General features: G+C 37.4%; 1 protein-coding gene across 7 annotated transcripts in view; it reads left to right on the forward strand.

Annotated features, from left to right (window-relative positions):
- LOC131158083 (uncharacterized) overlaps nt 1–16,301 on the forward strand; it is a 40,094-nt gene that overhangs the window by 13,638 nt on the left and 10,155 nt on the right. For 5 of the 7 annotated variants that reach the window (XR_009137404.1, XM_058112662.1, XM_058112665.1 and 2 more), the window contains one exon: nt 8,374–8,600. Coding sequence is in view for 6 of the 7 variants with exons in the window: in XM_058112662.1 (XP_057968645.1) it covers nt 8,374–8,600 (227 nt within the window). In the remaining variant the exon portion in view is untranslated. Of the gene's footprint in view, nt 1–8,373; nt 8,601–15,629; nt 15,720–16,301 lie in introns of those variants that run through there. The other 2 variants (XM_058112668.1, XM_058112667.1) reach the window with 2 other exon arrangements.

Below are 16,301 nucleotides of genomic sequence, written 5' to 3' on the forward strand. Positions count from 1 at the left end.
TATGCTAAGTTGAGGGTTGTTTTGTTAATATTGGAATACAACATTACAATAAAAATATTTGATTTGGTGCTAGAGAGTTAGGCATGCTGAATGGGGAAGAAGGATTCTTGTTTAGTGGCTTCAAGTAGTTGGGATGAAAATCCATTGAGTTGAATTGACTATGAACCAATTTTCCAGAATGCAAGAGATTGTGCTCTTATTAGAATTTATTCAATTGAAGAAGAAATTTCATATTTTATGAAAATTTTGCAATTAGGATTGACCCAAGCAACAAAACAACTTCAAAATTTTGAAATGATCATGAGTCATCACCATGCATATAAACTTTCAAAAATTTATTTTGATTTAAATTGGTTAGTTCTCAGCCTCTAGTAAGTTTTATGACAATAAATGAAAAATGCTTTAACTTTGCTTCTCGATGATCAATGTCATTTGTCAATGTATTTATATATATACTTCTAAAACAGCACCTCCTTGTCAAAATCTAACAAGTCTATGGCACATTGCAGCTGTTATGTTTCTGGAAAGTCATGTAGGTTTTCAAATAAAACTTTCTGCTGGAATTTGGAAGATACCAAAGCATAACATTTTCATTATATTATCAGGGAGTTAAAATAGCATCAATTTTGGATTTCCTTCGTTGATTTATTGATTCTATCTGCTTACCAACATTCTATTGTGGAAAGATGGCGCTCACGTATGAGTGGGGGTGGGAGGATGGGTGCGATGTGAGGTGCGGTGGAGGAGTGAGCTTAGTAAGCTGCAAGGCTCCATCAACTATGATAAGAAGACATGATGAAAGATTGGATAGTATTAGTGCGATAAGTGAATTTCTCAGACCAGTTGGATGGTGAAGCTTGAAAAAGTAAGTTGGAACATTAGGACAAAAAATGACAGAAAGAAGCAAGTAGCTTTGAAATCTTTATTGAGGGATTTGAAGCTTGATTTGGTGTGCTTGCGGGGAACTGAAGACAGACTTTATTGATAGATGGGAGGTCAGAACACTATGGGGCATGGATTTGTGTGGGTAGAGGCACTTGAGACGCCCTCTCTTGGGGGTGGGGTCAAGTTACGTGGAACATGAATATAATTGAGGAGATGGAGGATATGAAGGAAGAATGTACTATTCCTTGTAAATTTTGTTCTAAGCATTTGAGTGAAGAGTGGGTTGTCAGAGGTGTGCATGTAATGGGGAAGCATTAGAAGAGAGACAAATGCTTTGGAAAGAATTGAGACAGGAAAACTAGAGATGGGCAGGTCCCTGGTGTGTTGTAGGTGATTGTAATTTGGTCGCACACCCAGGAGATAGAAGTAGTGGTGAACCATCTATGCTGGTTTGGGAGGATTTTTCTGAATTTTGTTCAGATTTGATATTGCTCTAAGAGTTGGGGGCCTGGGGAGGGGGGGGGGGGGCTTAGATGATCGAACCTAAGGGAAAGACCTATAGGTTCCTCATTTTTAATTCAACAAAAATTGCTCCCTGGACCTGTGTTAGATCACCACCCAGTTTAGTTAAAAAGCATATTAACCAAAGTCCACCCTCTTTTCTGGGAATACCATTGCTAAATTCCTTCCCCACATTGCTTCCCAGGCTAGGAAGCCAACTTTGGTGGAGCTGGTTGTTTCCCAAATAGTTTTCTGACATTCTACCCCCATCTCTCTTTTGTCTGATCTTTGTGATATGATTCATGGTGAATTTGCCTTTCTCGGTTAACCTCCTAGCTATCCTATCCTTCCACTGAAGATCGAAACTTATCTTGCGAAGAAACTCAAAAAACCTTGAGAAAGAATAATTCCAATCTTGAGCATGTCTCTGACAGTTTTAATAGTCCACCAAAAATCTCTCAGTCCTAGTTATGCAAACCAAACCATCTGTCACGACAAAAGAATATCCTTTATTCATAGCATCATTAACAGCCATATGCTTCATAAAGACCTCCCATCCTTTTCTAATCCACCTCCAAAGCCTCATCACATAAGGCTCTCAATTTTCTTTAGAAGTTAATCCATTCTTTTCTAAACCATATTTAGCCTCAATAAAATTTTTTTTATGCATACTCTTTTCCTGCACGAACCTCCAATTACATTTCCTAAATAAGGCTGTATTGAAAGAATTTAAATCTTTAACCCTTAGCCCTCCGCTAAATTGAGGTTGTTGAGCAACCTTCCTTTTAAACAAACGGTTTTTGTGCTCTCTCTCTAAGTTGCCCTGAAAGAATCACTTTTGCAATGCCAACCCCTATCCACTGAGCAAGGGATTAGGATGAGATTAAAATGAATTGGAAGGTTTGATGAAGTCCTTTATTTGAGAGTGAGACTTCTCCTCTTTGACAATTACTTCTTCCATTCCACAAGATTCTTCTCAAAATTTTTAGTTATATGATTCCAAAGATTTTTTGTCCTTAGATTTAGCTCCCATAGGTGGTCCCGAATATGTTGAATCTCGAATGAAAGAGACCTTGCCTCACAATGGGGACTCTTGCCAAGAAGCTTCCATCAATCCCTTATGCCTTTAGAATCAAGTCACTTTTGCTCAAGTTAACCTTTAGGCCAAAAATTATTTCAAACCACAAAATGATGCATCTTAAATTAAGGATTTGATTTATGTTTTCCATAGAAAAAAATAGTTTGTGCGTGCATCAACATCCAATGCACAAGGCTCCTATGCCATTGATATTCTAATGGGTATATTATTGTTATTTCAAACTTTTAAAAAATTTTTCTACGACTAAACTAGTCACAAATTTTTTATCCCAACTTATGGGCAATGAGGGTTCCACACGTCCTTAATTCCTAGTGTATGCTTATCAACCAAATCATGGAAGTGTTTCCTAGGGAGGGCAAGATGTATGCAGTCTTATGCACATGCTTGGAGAGGCTGTTTTTTTTTTTTTTTAATATATATATATATATATATATATAGAAGAAAAAGACAATATTGTTAAATCTGCAAATCAGAGTGCATGATTTAGAGGGCAAGGAGCCCTCCCCAACAAGCTAGAGAAGCTGAAGAAAAACTATGACTCTGAGGAAAAAAAATTAAAATAGGAAAAAGCCAAACACATTATGACAAATCAATTACAAGAGCATTGCCTTCCAATCTCTAGAAACGTCGGAAAGCAAAAGACCCCTAAAGAAACCTAAGGAGTGCATCCACAAGGAGGCTAGGGAAGTTGCTCTATCCCACAAAAGTCGTGACTCATGAGCAAGTTGATCGGCTTCTAAAAATCCTAGCATGCTTGAAGAAACTATTATTGGGCTTTGTCCTTTAGGTGATTCCATGCTTGGATATACTATTCCATAACTTGAACTTCTGACCTTTTAGTTTGGATGAAACACCGTTGTTGTTGAGTCAAGTCTCCCACAAAAAAGCACTAGTCTTGGGAGGCATTGTTTATTCAGTCTTACCTCTACACTTGGAGAACTGTATCGATTGTAGTGTCATCCCAGATAAACAACTTCATTCCCATATCACCTTTCCAATCCAGAAACGGTAAACTGTTAAAAAAGAGTTCCGTTTTAAGTTTTAAGGACGTCCATGAACTGAATGAACAGTAGAGGTGAGAGTGGGTGTTGTTGCCTCTGGCTTGAAGATTTGAAAAACCTCATTGCGAAAAAAGTATTAAATTCCTAGTAGACATGATTGAGAATCTTCTCCTTGCCAATTTTGGATATGATATCTCCCTCCTTTTTATTTGGGTGTCGACAACTCATTAGCAATGATAGCACCATTCTTCCTCCCCTCCAAGAAAGCATTTTGGTTTTTGAATTTGCATGATAACTTGAGCCAACTTTGGATATCTCTTTTTCCTTGCTTCAGTGAAGTTTGGGTGATCTCTCAAAATGTGGGTGATTTCTTGTTTGTGAGATTCTTGGGTTTTGAGAAAAGTAGAAAAGGTAGCTTATGGAAATGTGCAGTATATGCTATTCTTTGGACTCTAATGCTCAAGCTGGATGCAAGCTTTTTCAAGGCTCAAACAATATTTTTCCATTTGCTGTGGGACAGAGCTGGTTTTCTTGTGTCTTTCGGGCCCATTCTTTTTGGAATTTTGGGGCTTTTCTCTGTTGATATTAAGGGAGTGGAGGGCAGAATTATTGTAGTTGTTTTAGTTTATTCCTGGAGGATGTCTTGTCCTCCACCTACTGTACTTTTGTTTCATTTTATGTAATGGAATTTATTTTATTATAAAAAAACCCCCATAACTCTACAAATCTATTTGCAAGAACTTTTGCTATAATATTTTAGAGGCTTCCAACCTTGCATCTGATAATTTCTACTTTCTTTTTGGTTGAATAATAGGTTTGAACAAGATGCCTATACATTTCACCTTTGGACTAGGGGCTCATAAATATTTCATGAAAGTCTTCTTATTTGTTGATATTGGGGGAGATATTAAGCTATATTTTAATTTTGTTGAAAACATTTGTGGTGAATAATTTTCAAACTTAATAGCATGTCTTTAGTCTTGTGGTAGGTTTTCCCCTTAATGATGAGATAACACCGTTTTAAGTTAGTGCTTGCGATAATTATTCTTGCATCCACAAAGAGAAATGAAAAAAAATACTATCAATTTCCTGTGTAATTTCAGTTCCCAATTTAGATTAATTGAAATTAGATGTTTTCCCGAGTTAAAAAGGGATATGCCAAGCACTCTAGCAAACTATATGTGCAATCCTTGGAAGCTAGGAAAGTAGGAGCTCACATGCTCATGATGGCTTTTATCTGCAGTTCTTGCAAACTATTCCTAGTTTTTTATTTTCAAAAATCTTTCTAGGCGCCATGCTTAAGCTCTTTCTATCTATGTTTTCAATTTAATACGTGAATGTTGTTAATTTCATGAACAATAAGATTGCTTTTGCGCAATGGTAGGTAGGGCATGCCTTGATTTTGAAGGGATTGAATCCCTCCAAGTGACGGAATTTTTTTGGGAGGTTTGGGTGGGTTGGATGGGTATTGGGAATCAAGTGCCTCAGTAGCGGCCACCAAAAACAAAACATTGCTGATGTTCTTTTAGTTTTCCCTTGAGTGAAGCTGATTGTGATGGATGGGGTGTTATGGTTTTATTCATAATTTGATACTAACTGGCCTCATTTGGACTTCCTTCACTTTTTACCCAATTTCCTAGACGATGAGTAGATCTCTTTTGAGGGTCAGAGAATCTAGCTTGGTATCCTTGTAGGTTCATTCTATTTTAACAGACAAAGTTTGTTTTCCTAATTATTCTTTGTTCATATACCATAACCTAAATATTAGGCAACTTGCATCTCTCCTCTTATCACTTGGAAGACTGAAGTGAAAACTTGACAGGGAGGAGAATCAAATGCTTAAGGTTGGATGATGGGACCAAGTACGCTGATTCTCAGTTTATGGAGTTTTGTGCGTAGCAGGGCATCAAGAGACACTTTATAGTTCGCCGGACACCTCAGCAAAACGGTGTGGCAGAACGGATGAACCGGACTCTTTCTGAAAGGGCTCAGTGTGTCAGATTAAATGCAGGGCTACCGAAGAACTTCTAGGCCGAGGCAGTGAGCATGACTTGTTTTCTGATAAACCGATCACTAAGGGCGTCACTAGAGGGTAGAGTGGCAGAAGAGGTTTGGACGGAAAATGCAGTAGACTACTCCGAATTGAAGGTATTCAGGTGTCCAGCTTATGTTCACGTATCTAGTGAGGAGAGGTCTAAGCTTGACCCAAAATCTCATTGTTGCATCTTTTTGGGATATCTAGAGGGTGTAAAGGGGTACAAACTGTGGGACCCAGTGACAAACAATTTGGTGATAAGCAGGGATGTAGTCTTTGATGAGAAGGCTATGGTGAAACGTACTCAAGAGTGTGATGAACAGAAACAGGAGCCAGAAAGCTAGGGCAGTGATGAACATGTTGTGCAGGTGGAGTTGGAAGCTCAGGGCAACGAAAATGATCATGGTCCTATGGTTGCAGGGAGCTCTAGCTCAGGAAACCAGCAAGTTGACGATTTTCCTATACGGAGATCCAGACGCACTATCAGACCTCCACCAAGGTATGAATTTGAAGAGTTAGTAACTTATGTTTTCCTTACTAGTTTCAAAGATCCAACTACATTTCAAGAGGCAGTGCACGACCAGGAGAAAGATAGGTGGATGGGTGCCGATGATTGAGGAGATGGAATCACTACATAAGAACCAAACTTGGAATTTGGTGGAGCTTTCAGATGGGAATAGGCCAATAGGTTGCAAATGGGTATATAGGAAGAATGAGGTAATTTCAGAAAAGGAAGGAGAGAAATTCAAGGCACGGTTGGTGGCAAAAGGATACTCATAGAAGAAGGGGATAAATTATGATGAGATATTTTCTCTAGTGGTTCGACATACTTCTATTAGAATTGTGTTAGGGTTGGTAGCCCATTATGATTTTCATTTGGAACAAATGGATGTGAAGACGGCGTTTCTTTACGGTGACTTGGAGGAACAAATCTACATGGTACAACCAAAGGGATTCATTGAGCCAGGAAAAGAAAATTTAGTTTGCAGGTTGAAGAAATCTCTTTATGGGCTGAAACAATCTCCAAGACTATGGTATAAACGAGATTCTTACATGATCAAGATTGGCTACAAAAGATGTGAGTATGACTGCTGCATATATGTGAACAAGCTTGAGGATAGTTCTCTTATTTTCTTGTTATTGTACGTCGATGACATGTTGATAGTTGCAAAATATTTAACTGAGGTGAATCAGTTAAAGGACCTGCTGTATAAGGAATTTGACATGAAGGATCTTGGTTCAGTTAAGAAAATACTTGGGATGGAGATTCGCCGTGACAGAACTTCAGGAAGATTATGGTTATCTTAGGGCGGTTATGTGCATAAGGTGTTGGAGAAGTTTAGCATGGCTGATGCAAAATCGGTGTGTACACCTCTAGCGAGTCATTTTAAGTTTTCTACTACAGATTGCCCAAGTACGGATGAGGAAATCTGGGATATGTCAAAGGTCCCCTATGCTAGTACTATGGGGAGTTTAATGTATGCCATGGTGTGTACGAGACCAGATTTGGCTCATGCTATGAGCATAGTAAGTAAGTTTCTCTCTAATTCAGGAAGACAGCATTGGGAAGCTGTCAAATGGATACTTAGATACTTGTGGGGTATATCGAGATATGGCATCATGTTCGGAAAGCAACAGGGTTGTCCTTTAGTTATGGGGTTTGTAGATGCTGATTATGCTGGAGATATGGATGACAGAAGGTCTACAACAAGATATGCATTTACCCTTGTAGAAGGACCGGTATGTTAGAGATCCATGGTACAGTCTCTGGTAGCATTATCCACGATTGAGGCGGAATATATGGCAGTTGCCGAAGTTGCAAAGGAAGCCTTATGGCTTACTAGTTTAGTCAGAGAGCTGGGGTTACAGCAAGATGGAGTGGTGCTGCATTGTGATAGTCAGAGTATCATGCTAGAACCAAGCACATTGATGTGAGGTTTCACAGGGTTCGGGAATTGATTGCTTCGGGTGAGCTTGTGTTAGAGAAAGTTCACACGTTTGAAAATGCAGTAGATCTTCTGACGAAATCAGTTACTTCTGAGAAGTTCAAGCATTACTTGGACTTACTCCATGTCTCCAATTGATAGAAGGGAGACAAACCCAACCCAGCGGTTCAAGTTCAAGGTGGTGCAGTTAGATATATTTTTCGGGATTCTCCTAAGGGGCATATAATCGCCAAGGTGGAGATTGTTGTTTATGGTGTGGCTCTTATACTTTGAATTTCATAAATAAAGAAGGAAGAAAAACATAAAGGGGCAGCACAGCAGGGACTCGTCGACGAGTAGATCCCGAGAGCAGAAAAATCTCAAAGTTTTGGAGATACCGAGAGCAGAAAATGGGCTCGTCGACGAATGCCCTATTCTCGTCGACGAGTGACCTTCTCTGGATCGTCAATGAATCCCCTGTACTCGTCAACGAGTGCGCCTGGGCTGGGAGCAGTTTTTTTTGAATTTTGAATTTGAACGTTGGGGTGGTTGGGTATATGGAGGGAGGGACTGTTATATATGTCATTTTGGGCATGTATTGAGAGATGTAGTGATCATTTGAGAAGTGTATTGTGTACTTTGAGATTTCCTTAGTGAAATTCTTGTGCCATTGCTTCCGTGGATGTAGACTTTGCCGAACTACGTAAATCTTGTTGTTGTTTTTGTTGTTTATCATTTTCTAGTTGTGTTTCATTTACTTGTATTTATTTCGCTGTGCTTCGTATTTATCCCATCCATATCACAACAATCTTTTTGCTAATTGTAAAGGAGAAAGCTAATTGGCAGGTTGACTTATCCAAAAATAAAATAGAAAAGTTAACGCAGGTTGCACATATTAACTTGCACATTTTTCTTCTTAATGAGCAGAGCTGGTTATCTGTTTTATTTGATAGAGAGGGCAAAGAAGTGCCTAGATTTCTCAGCCACCATCTATATCATCCACTTATTCTTATGCATCATTTATGGAGGTTGGCCCTCCTCAATAACCTGGTGGGTTGTGAATGGTACTGGAATTGCGGTGATGGCTTTCCTAAGTGAATATTTGTGCATAAGACGTGAGCTGCAAGATATTCCCATTACACGATATCGATCAAGTAAGCTGACCTGCACTTAAAATTCTCTTTGGTGCTTATTTTTATTATATTTTACGTTTCTGCATGTGGAAATTTTCATGTTTTCTGTTAAACATAAATGATGGCTGACCCTAAATAGTATGTTTTGTGTAAAAATTCTTGTTCTTGGTCGGTCAGTCTACATGTCACTTGTTACAATCTTTTGATGATTACCTGTTTGCTTGGTTGGGTTTGCACATGAACTATTCTTGTGTTCTTTGTGGTCAGTGCTTGGACTTTGGACTGTGATTGTTTCTATTTATTTTAATCTTTCATGATGAACTCTCTCTCTCTCTCTCTCTCTCTTGTGCTGGTACATGAATTGCTATTTTCTTCATCTTCTTGATTTTGATGTCTTTATTTGGTCTTGGAGTGTCTCATTTTGTCTCGGGAGATTTCTCATTCTCCCGCTTGTAAATTATCTTTCTATTAATGATATCTTCTTTTATTATTAAAATCATTTGGTCTAAGAATGTGCCCTTCCAATGGTTTCTATTGCACTAGCATGCCCATTACATGTAGTGTGTTCCCTTTTGGTGGTTTATCAGTTCCAAATGTGTGCCCTTTCAGTGGTTTATGTTACTACTTAGTAACCCAAACTGAATGAAGTCCAGCATCTTCGAGACCTATGAAATGGCTGCAATATGGCAACTGGGACCTTGTTGCATTGGAACAGGACTGAATTGGCATTGTTACCATTTGACCTGCCAAATAGAAACAAAATAAACCGAAGCATTGAACTTTTCCAGCCTCATCAGTTGACCACTTTAAATTACAATAGGAATTATAAATAGGAGAAATGTGAGAGCATGTACGCGTTTGTTATATACAAGGACTAAAACTTTGATTTTATCTGGAAATTTCGAGGGCCACTTTACTGAAACTTTGATGGAAATTTCAATTTCAATTTAAAGAAATACTGGAAACTTCTAATAAATTATGAAAATTATGAATGTAACTTTTGGGAAATATTAAAACTGATGATTTTGAATAACTTTGAAACAAAATGAAAAACCTTGATTTCCAATTTCCTTTTGGACCTCCCCAAATCTGAAATTTTGGAAAGTCCCAAAATTTAAGACAGGTTACATCCAAAACTTGAGAAAATTTGTGCCAAGCAATGTGACCTCTTTGTCAAGCACCAAATTGTCTTCAAACTTTTTTCAAATTCTGGGATCAGCTAAAGATGGGAAAGCACGGACAAAGTAAGAGGAGTGTATGCAAAGGTAATTGTGCAAACAAAAGAAAGATGCACCTACATCAGAGTTCACACTCTTGCTGAGATTGTTAGATTGCAGTACTTGATTTCATAAATCCTGCAATCCCACCTATGAATTACTGTGCAAGGCAACATGAAAATTAACTAGTGCTTGATAAGCTATGGTAAAATCAACAGCTAAATAGAAAAAACACAAAACTGGCTATTCATGTATTTGCGGAGTGAATGGCAGTGTAAGCTGGGGAAGCACAGGGCTGATCTCCGGTCTAAATCTGATGTGAATCCGATCCCGATGTAAAAGACAAAAATTCTCCAGCATTGACAAGCAGAAATGACTGTCATATTGGCGCATTTTCCCACTTCTGTGCAGTTATTTTTCTATTTTGATGCATTGGTGCACTCGTCAGGAGTGAGATGGGAACATATTCATTTGGTGCAGGGCCCAACAGAGAGGTCATCTGATCTGATAAATCTCAACAATTGATGGCACCTTGGGGCTTGCATATGAATTGTAGCTTAGGGAATTTGGCCCAACACCTTCGCCTTTCAATTATTTTTGGCAAAAACTCTAAACTAAATTTTAATGATTTTTCAGTTGTAGCAACTTGTTGCCACTGTACCTTGGCATCCACAAATCACTTCTGTGGAATAAATCATTCCACATACGATATATCATAAAAAATAAAATAAAATGGCTTGTTGAATTAATAATATATTTAAAAGAAAAAAATATCCAAAAAAAAATTCCAAAATTTGAAAAAATAATAAAAGGTATTCAATAAATTTCTTATTTACTATTTTTCATTGTCATATATAACAATATTGTTCTTGGAGTGCTATAAAGTGAGTTTAAGAAATATAATAATTATGTAAATAATTTAAATTTAAATTATTTTTATTATAATGAATTGTATTTTTTTTTTTTTTTGTGCATTTTCATTATTTTAATTATATTTTCAATGTTATTTGATTTAGGGATGAAACTAAATCTGCTTTCAATTATTATTATCTTTTTTAAAGAAAATTGTTTTAGTTCTAGAAACAGTAACCAAACATGTTAGTAGTTTTTACTTTCTAGTTTCTTGTTTCTGTCTAGGTTTTTAGATTTGATTTTTGTTTCCATAATTTTTGACATAGATACAAGAAAACCCCCAAATTTTTTTATTTTATTTATTTATATTATTGGTACATAAAATTTAAAATACTAGTAAAAAATCATAATTGGTTTAAAAATGAGGCACAATTAATGGCAAGGAGAAGGGGAGTATGATTAGGGATTTTGTTTTTTGGAGTTGGGGGGGGGGGGGGGGGGGTTGTTGTTTGAGGTTGCTATTGATTCTTGTTTGATAGCTTAGGAGATTGTAAAATCCTTTTTGCCATTTTTTTTATTGAGGACGATGTTTGTAGGCCAAATGGCCAATATGTAGGGATTGGAATGGGTTCCTAACAAGCCTCGGGGTTTGGATGGGTTTAAGATGGCTTCGTTCAGGATTGTTAGGATGTCATTAAGGAAGATTTAACGAAGATATTCATGAGTTCTATTTTAATGGAATTTTGGGTGAGAGTATTAAGTCAAGTTTCATCACTTTGGTGCCTAAGAAGAGTAGATCTATTAAAGTTGTAGATCCTTGACCAGTTTGGTGGCTACTGTGTGTGGGATTATTGCTAAGGTTCTAGTTGTTAGGCTGAGTTTTGTGATAGGAGACATTATTTCACTGGCTCAAAGTGCGTTTGTGGGGTGTAGGTAGATTGTGGATGCTATTTTAGTAGCAAATGAGGTTGTTAAGGATCTTCATGGGAGGAAAGAAAAGGAGGCTGTTTAAAGTTGGTTTTGAAAAGGAGACTGTTTAAAGCTGATTTTGAAAAGGCTTATGATCGAGTAAGTTGGAATTTTCTAGATAAAATTTTTATGAGGAAGGGTTTTGGTGAAAGAGGGCTTGTTGAATGCCTACTTTTCAGTTATTATTAACGAAGAGCCTATATCGTGGTTTTGGGCTTAGGAGGGGTGGGGGTTGGTTTAGGCATGGGGATCCACTCTCATCTTCTTTGTTTGTTCTTGTGGTTCACATCTTCAGTAGATTGATTTATAGGGCTGTCAACAAGGGATTTGTTAGAGGAATTGAAGTAAGGAGTTCGGGGGTATGGGGTGTTCATCTTCAGCTTGCAGATGATATATATTTTTTTCTTGTAAGATCACAGTTGAGTCTTTTGTAAATGTGATTACTTTTTTGCAATTGATTGAGAGGGTCTTTGGTTTGAAAATAATTTTGGGGAAGAGTGAGTTAGCTTGTACCAATTTGAGTAAGTCTAGATCTTTAGAGTTGTCCTCTTTGGCTGGTTGTGGTACTCTTGATTGGCCTTTGACTTATCTAGGAGTGCCTTTGGGCGGTAATCATAGGTTGGTTTTATTTTGGAACCTTGTGGTGGATAAGGTGTCCAAGCAGTTGGACAGTTAGAAGGGTGTTTTATTCTCTCTAGGTGCACCATGTGCGTATTACTTTCAGGCATGTGTCACTTGTAGTCCTCTCTATTCCTTGTCTATTTTTTGAATTCATGTGGGCATTGCTAGAAATATTGGTTAATAAGGAATTTCTTATGGTCTGGGGTGGGGGAGAAAAGGGATCATTAAGTTAGTTGGTCTAAAAGGGAGGGGCTTTGGATCTTGGTATGTTGGTGTCTAAGAACATTATCTTAATGGGTAAATTTGGCACAAAGTTATTCAAATTAAATTTGGATTGCAGGGTAATGGTTAGGATGCTAATTTGGTGCTGAATTGTTCTTTTGAGTCCTTAGAAGTGTATTTTGCAGATTTATCCTCTTTTTTATTCCTTATACTAAATTTATTGCGAGTGATGTTGCTGCATCGGTTTTGGGAAGACATTTGGTTGGGAGATTCTGTGCTTTGCACTTATTTTCTTTGTTTGCTTAGGCGGTCCTCTTTGCATTATAATCCTATTTTTATTTCTTTATTTCTAAATGGGGATGAATTCTCGTATTCATTTTTGGGGGTCAATGGTAGGGAGTTTTTGGAGCTCACCTCCTTATTATGCTTGTTTGAGGATATTTGTCCTTTTAGGACAGACTACTGGTTGTGGGTCCTTGTCTTTGGGAAGTATTCTTGCAAATCTTTTATAGAGTATTTGACTCATAAGGACATGTCTTTATTGCTTCATCTTACTATTTGGAAGGCCAAAGTCCCCTCCAGTATTAAGGCTTTTATTTAGTTAGTTGTTCTTAATAGAGTTTACACTATTGTTGTAGTGTTGGAGGCCTTGTAAGGCTTCTCTGCATGTTTGTTCTTTATGTCTCTCATTTATTCCCTTCGTTGTTCCTTTTCATGGAGGGCGTGGAATGATTTATTTAGACTATCTGGAGAGAACTGGGTCAGCCCAGAATCCATGGACAATCTATTGACTATCTCTTTTTTAGGTTTTGAGAGGAGTTTAGATGGTTTGGTATTGTTTAGGTGAGGGCGCTTTTTAGGACTTGGTTGGAGCAGAATGCATATATGTTTGCAGGAAAGAAGATATCTTCTTCGATGATTTGGTATAGGATTCAATACTTGTCCTCATTGTGGACGGTGGACCTTTGTGGTTGTTTCAAAGATTGTCTTTTTTAAGCCTAACAACATGAATGGAATGTAGTTTTTTTTTTTTTTTTGTTTCCTCTTTGAGGGTGGCTTTGGATCAATAGTTTTGAGTCCCAATAAAAACAGCCCCCTTGCATAAAAGCAGGGGTAAGGCTGTGTACACCACGACGAGCCTCCCTGAGGGAGAACCACCAATGGTGTATTTTAGATGTTCATATTGTATGTAGGTTTTTATGTTTTATTCTGAAATTGTTATTTTAGAAGTTTAGTCCATTTAGGTTTATTTTGTGTATTTAAGTACTTTAGGTTTGTTTTGTAATTTCTTGTTTTATTGGGCCCTTTATGTAAATATGTGTTCTAGTTAGTATTGGGTATTGGCATGATCTTAAATTTCCATGAGATTGTCAAAAATTTCGGTTTCCGTGACCCTCGAAATTGAAATGGCAGTCGATTTCCGTCTTGCATAATTTCCATTAAAATCTCAACAAATTATCCGAAATTTATCGAAATTTTGAAATTTTAGCGAAACTTGTCGAAATTTGAACTATGCAATGTTAGGAATGAAGTGAAATTTCTCTCTTAAATTATTTTATTTATTTTTATCAAAACAAAAGATTATTACAAGTGTTTTTGAAATTTTATGAAAAAATAAACCTACAACAACATTTTATCTAACCATTCTTGTCTAAATTATCATTATTTGTTTATAGAAAATATTTAAGTGACTTATGAATTTCATTTGTGTTAACTGATTCACTAAATATGTTAAATGTACATTATCTTACAAATATGTTTGATGCACATATTATATTACAACTTTTCCACCTCATACACAGCATAGATGTATTTACTTGTAATATATTAGTCCTAAAACTTACATTATTATGTCTATTAATCATTTCTAAAGCTTTGTAAAAGAATTCCATGTTTTACCACTGATTTCCATTATTTTTCGAAATCAAAATCGAAATTGACATTGAAATCAAAATTTCCGTCGAAATTTAAGTACTTTTGGAGCTTCGAAATTTGAGTCGAAATCGAAATTTAAGACCTTGGGTATTGGGACCTTTATTTAAAATATGTGTTCTAGTTAGTAGTGGGTATAAGTGCTGGACATGTAATTTATTGTACAGTTACTGTTTGAATCAGATTGCAGTTTCCCTTTCTGTCTCTGTCTCTGTCTCTCTCCCTCTCTCTTTGTCTCTCTCCCCTGCAGGTTCTCCTCCTCTTCCTCCTCCTCCTCTCTTCTCCTTCTTCCTTCTCTTTTCTCTTCTAATTCTGTCTCTGACCTTCCCCTTCTCTCTTCTTGTCTTTCTGTTCTGTCTCCCCACTGCTGCTGCTACTTCTCTCATCTTCTCCTTCTTATCTCTTCTCCTTCTCCTTCTCCTTCTTCTAATTCTTTCAATTTAATCTATATATATATATATATATATATATATAGAAATAAATTCTAATATCTGTCCTGCATCAAATTGGTATCAGAGCAAACCATGATCACCACGCAGCCATTTGATGGCGGAATTCCCAGGAATTCAAACACTGTAGCACTGCCAAAACTTCCCAGAAATAGAGTCATGTCCCTAAAATTCGAGCACCATTTTCCACCAACCAAACCACAACACCTCCCTTATCACCACAATCAGACACCCCCGAAACCCCTTCCTTTGCAATATCCTCTCCATCTGGTAAAGGAGTGGTCCCCACGTGCCACCTGAAACTGCCCCAGCCGGCAGCCCTTCTAAATCTCCTATTTCTTGCATTTTTTTTGCTACACCTCCATCATCACTGGAATCCATATGCCCTGGTCTTTCCCCAGCCAGGACCTGTTGCTGGAGGTCCATCGCCAGCGGCTCATGCGCTCGACATGCTGGCCATGCACGTGGGGAAGTTGCTGGACTTGCCCTGTTTTCCCCAGATTCATGAGAAATTACTTCCAGCTTTGAGAATTTGGATTTTACCTGATATTTTGAAGCTTTCTGAGTGAATATTGAATTATCAATCTTGGTTCGCATTCCCAAGGTGAAACACAGCCTATCTTGGGCTGCTTGAGCAAATTTCAGAGTTTTGAAGGTCTGCTAACATCCAAATTGAAGCCTAGTTGCTGTGTTTTGAGATTTACAGCGACAAATTGCTTTCTTCTTTGAGATTTTTATGTTTATTTTGAAGAAACTAATCTTGGATTTCTTGGTTCATATTTTTGGAGGGTAAAATCTGTGTTCTGTCACATTTCTTGAAGCATCTGTGAGAAGTTGAAGTGATCTCGAAACTACGAAGTCAGAACATGGAGGTTTTGGTAACTTTATATAGACTTGCACTACTTGGACTTCATAGAAATTGTTTTAATGTTGCTTATCTATTTAGAACTTGTTTGAGTTTGCATCGATCCATATTTACTCTCTGTTTGAAAAAAAAAAAAGGAGTAAATTCTGTGTATGTGGTTCCTACATAGTTGGCAATTCTCAACAACTACTGGGCCAACTGTGTAGTCCTAGACAACTTTCTTCTAGTGTCACCGATTATTACCTCAAATTTAGAGACCTCATTTATCGGTGTGCTCTTAGCAAGGAACCTAGAATGGTCATTTTGTTCAAGAAAGGGTTGATGGATGAATCAAAAGGTTTATGATTATGCGAATTCAAAAATATCCCACTACTCTATATCAGGCTTACCACATGGCTTTGGAAGCTGAGAGATCTCTCCAACCACCAATCTATAACACCACTTCCTATCTTAAAGAATTTCATCATTCTAGATCAATTTCTCCATGGTCACGCAGTTCCTAGATCCTCACAAGATGTTCAAGAGAACTCAAATTGTTGAGGATAAACAATGAAATATCAGAAGTGCCAATGCAAATTCTTTTGTAATTGAGTAT

The sequence above is a fragment of the Malania oleifera genome, chromosome 6 (genome assembly GCF_029873635.1).
Source record: "Malania oleifera isolate guangnan ecotype guangnan chromosome 6, ASM2987363v1, whole genome shotgun sequence".
In the NCBI taxonomy this organism is placed as follows: Eukaryota; Viridiplantae; Streptophyta; class Magnoliopsida; order Santalales; family Ximeniaceae; genus Malania; species Malania oleifera.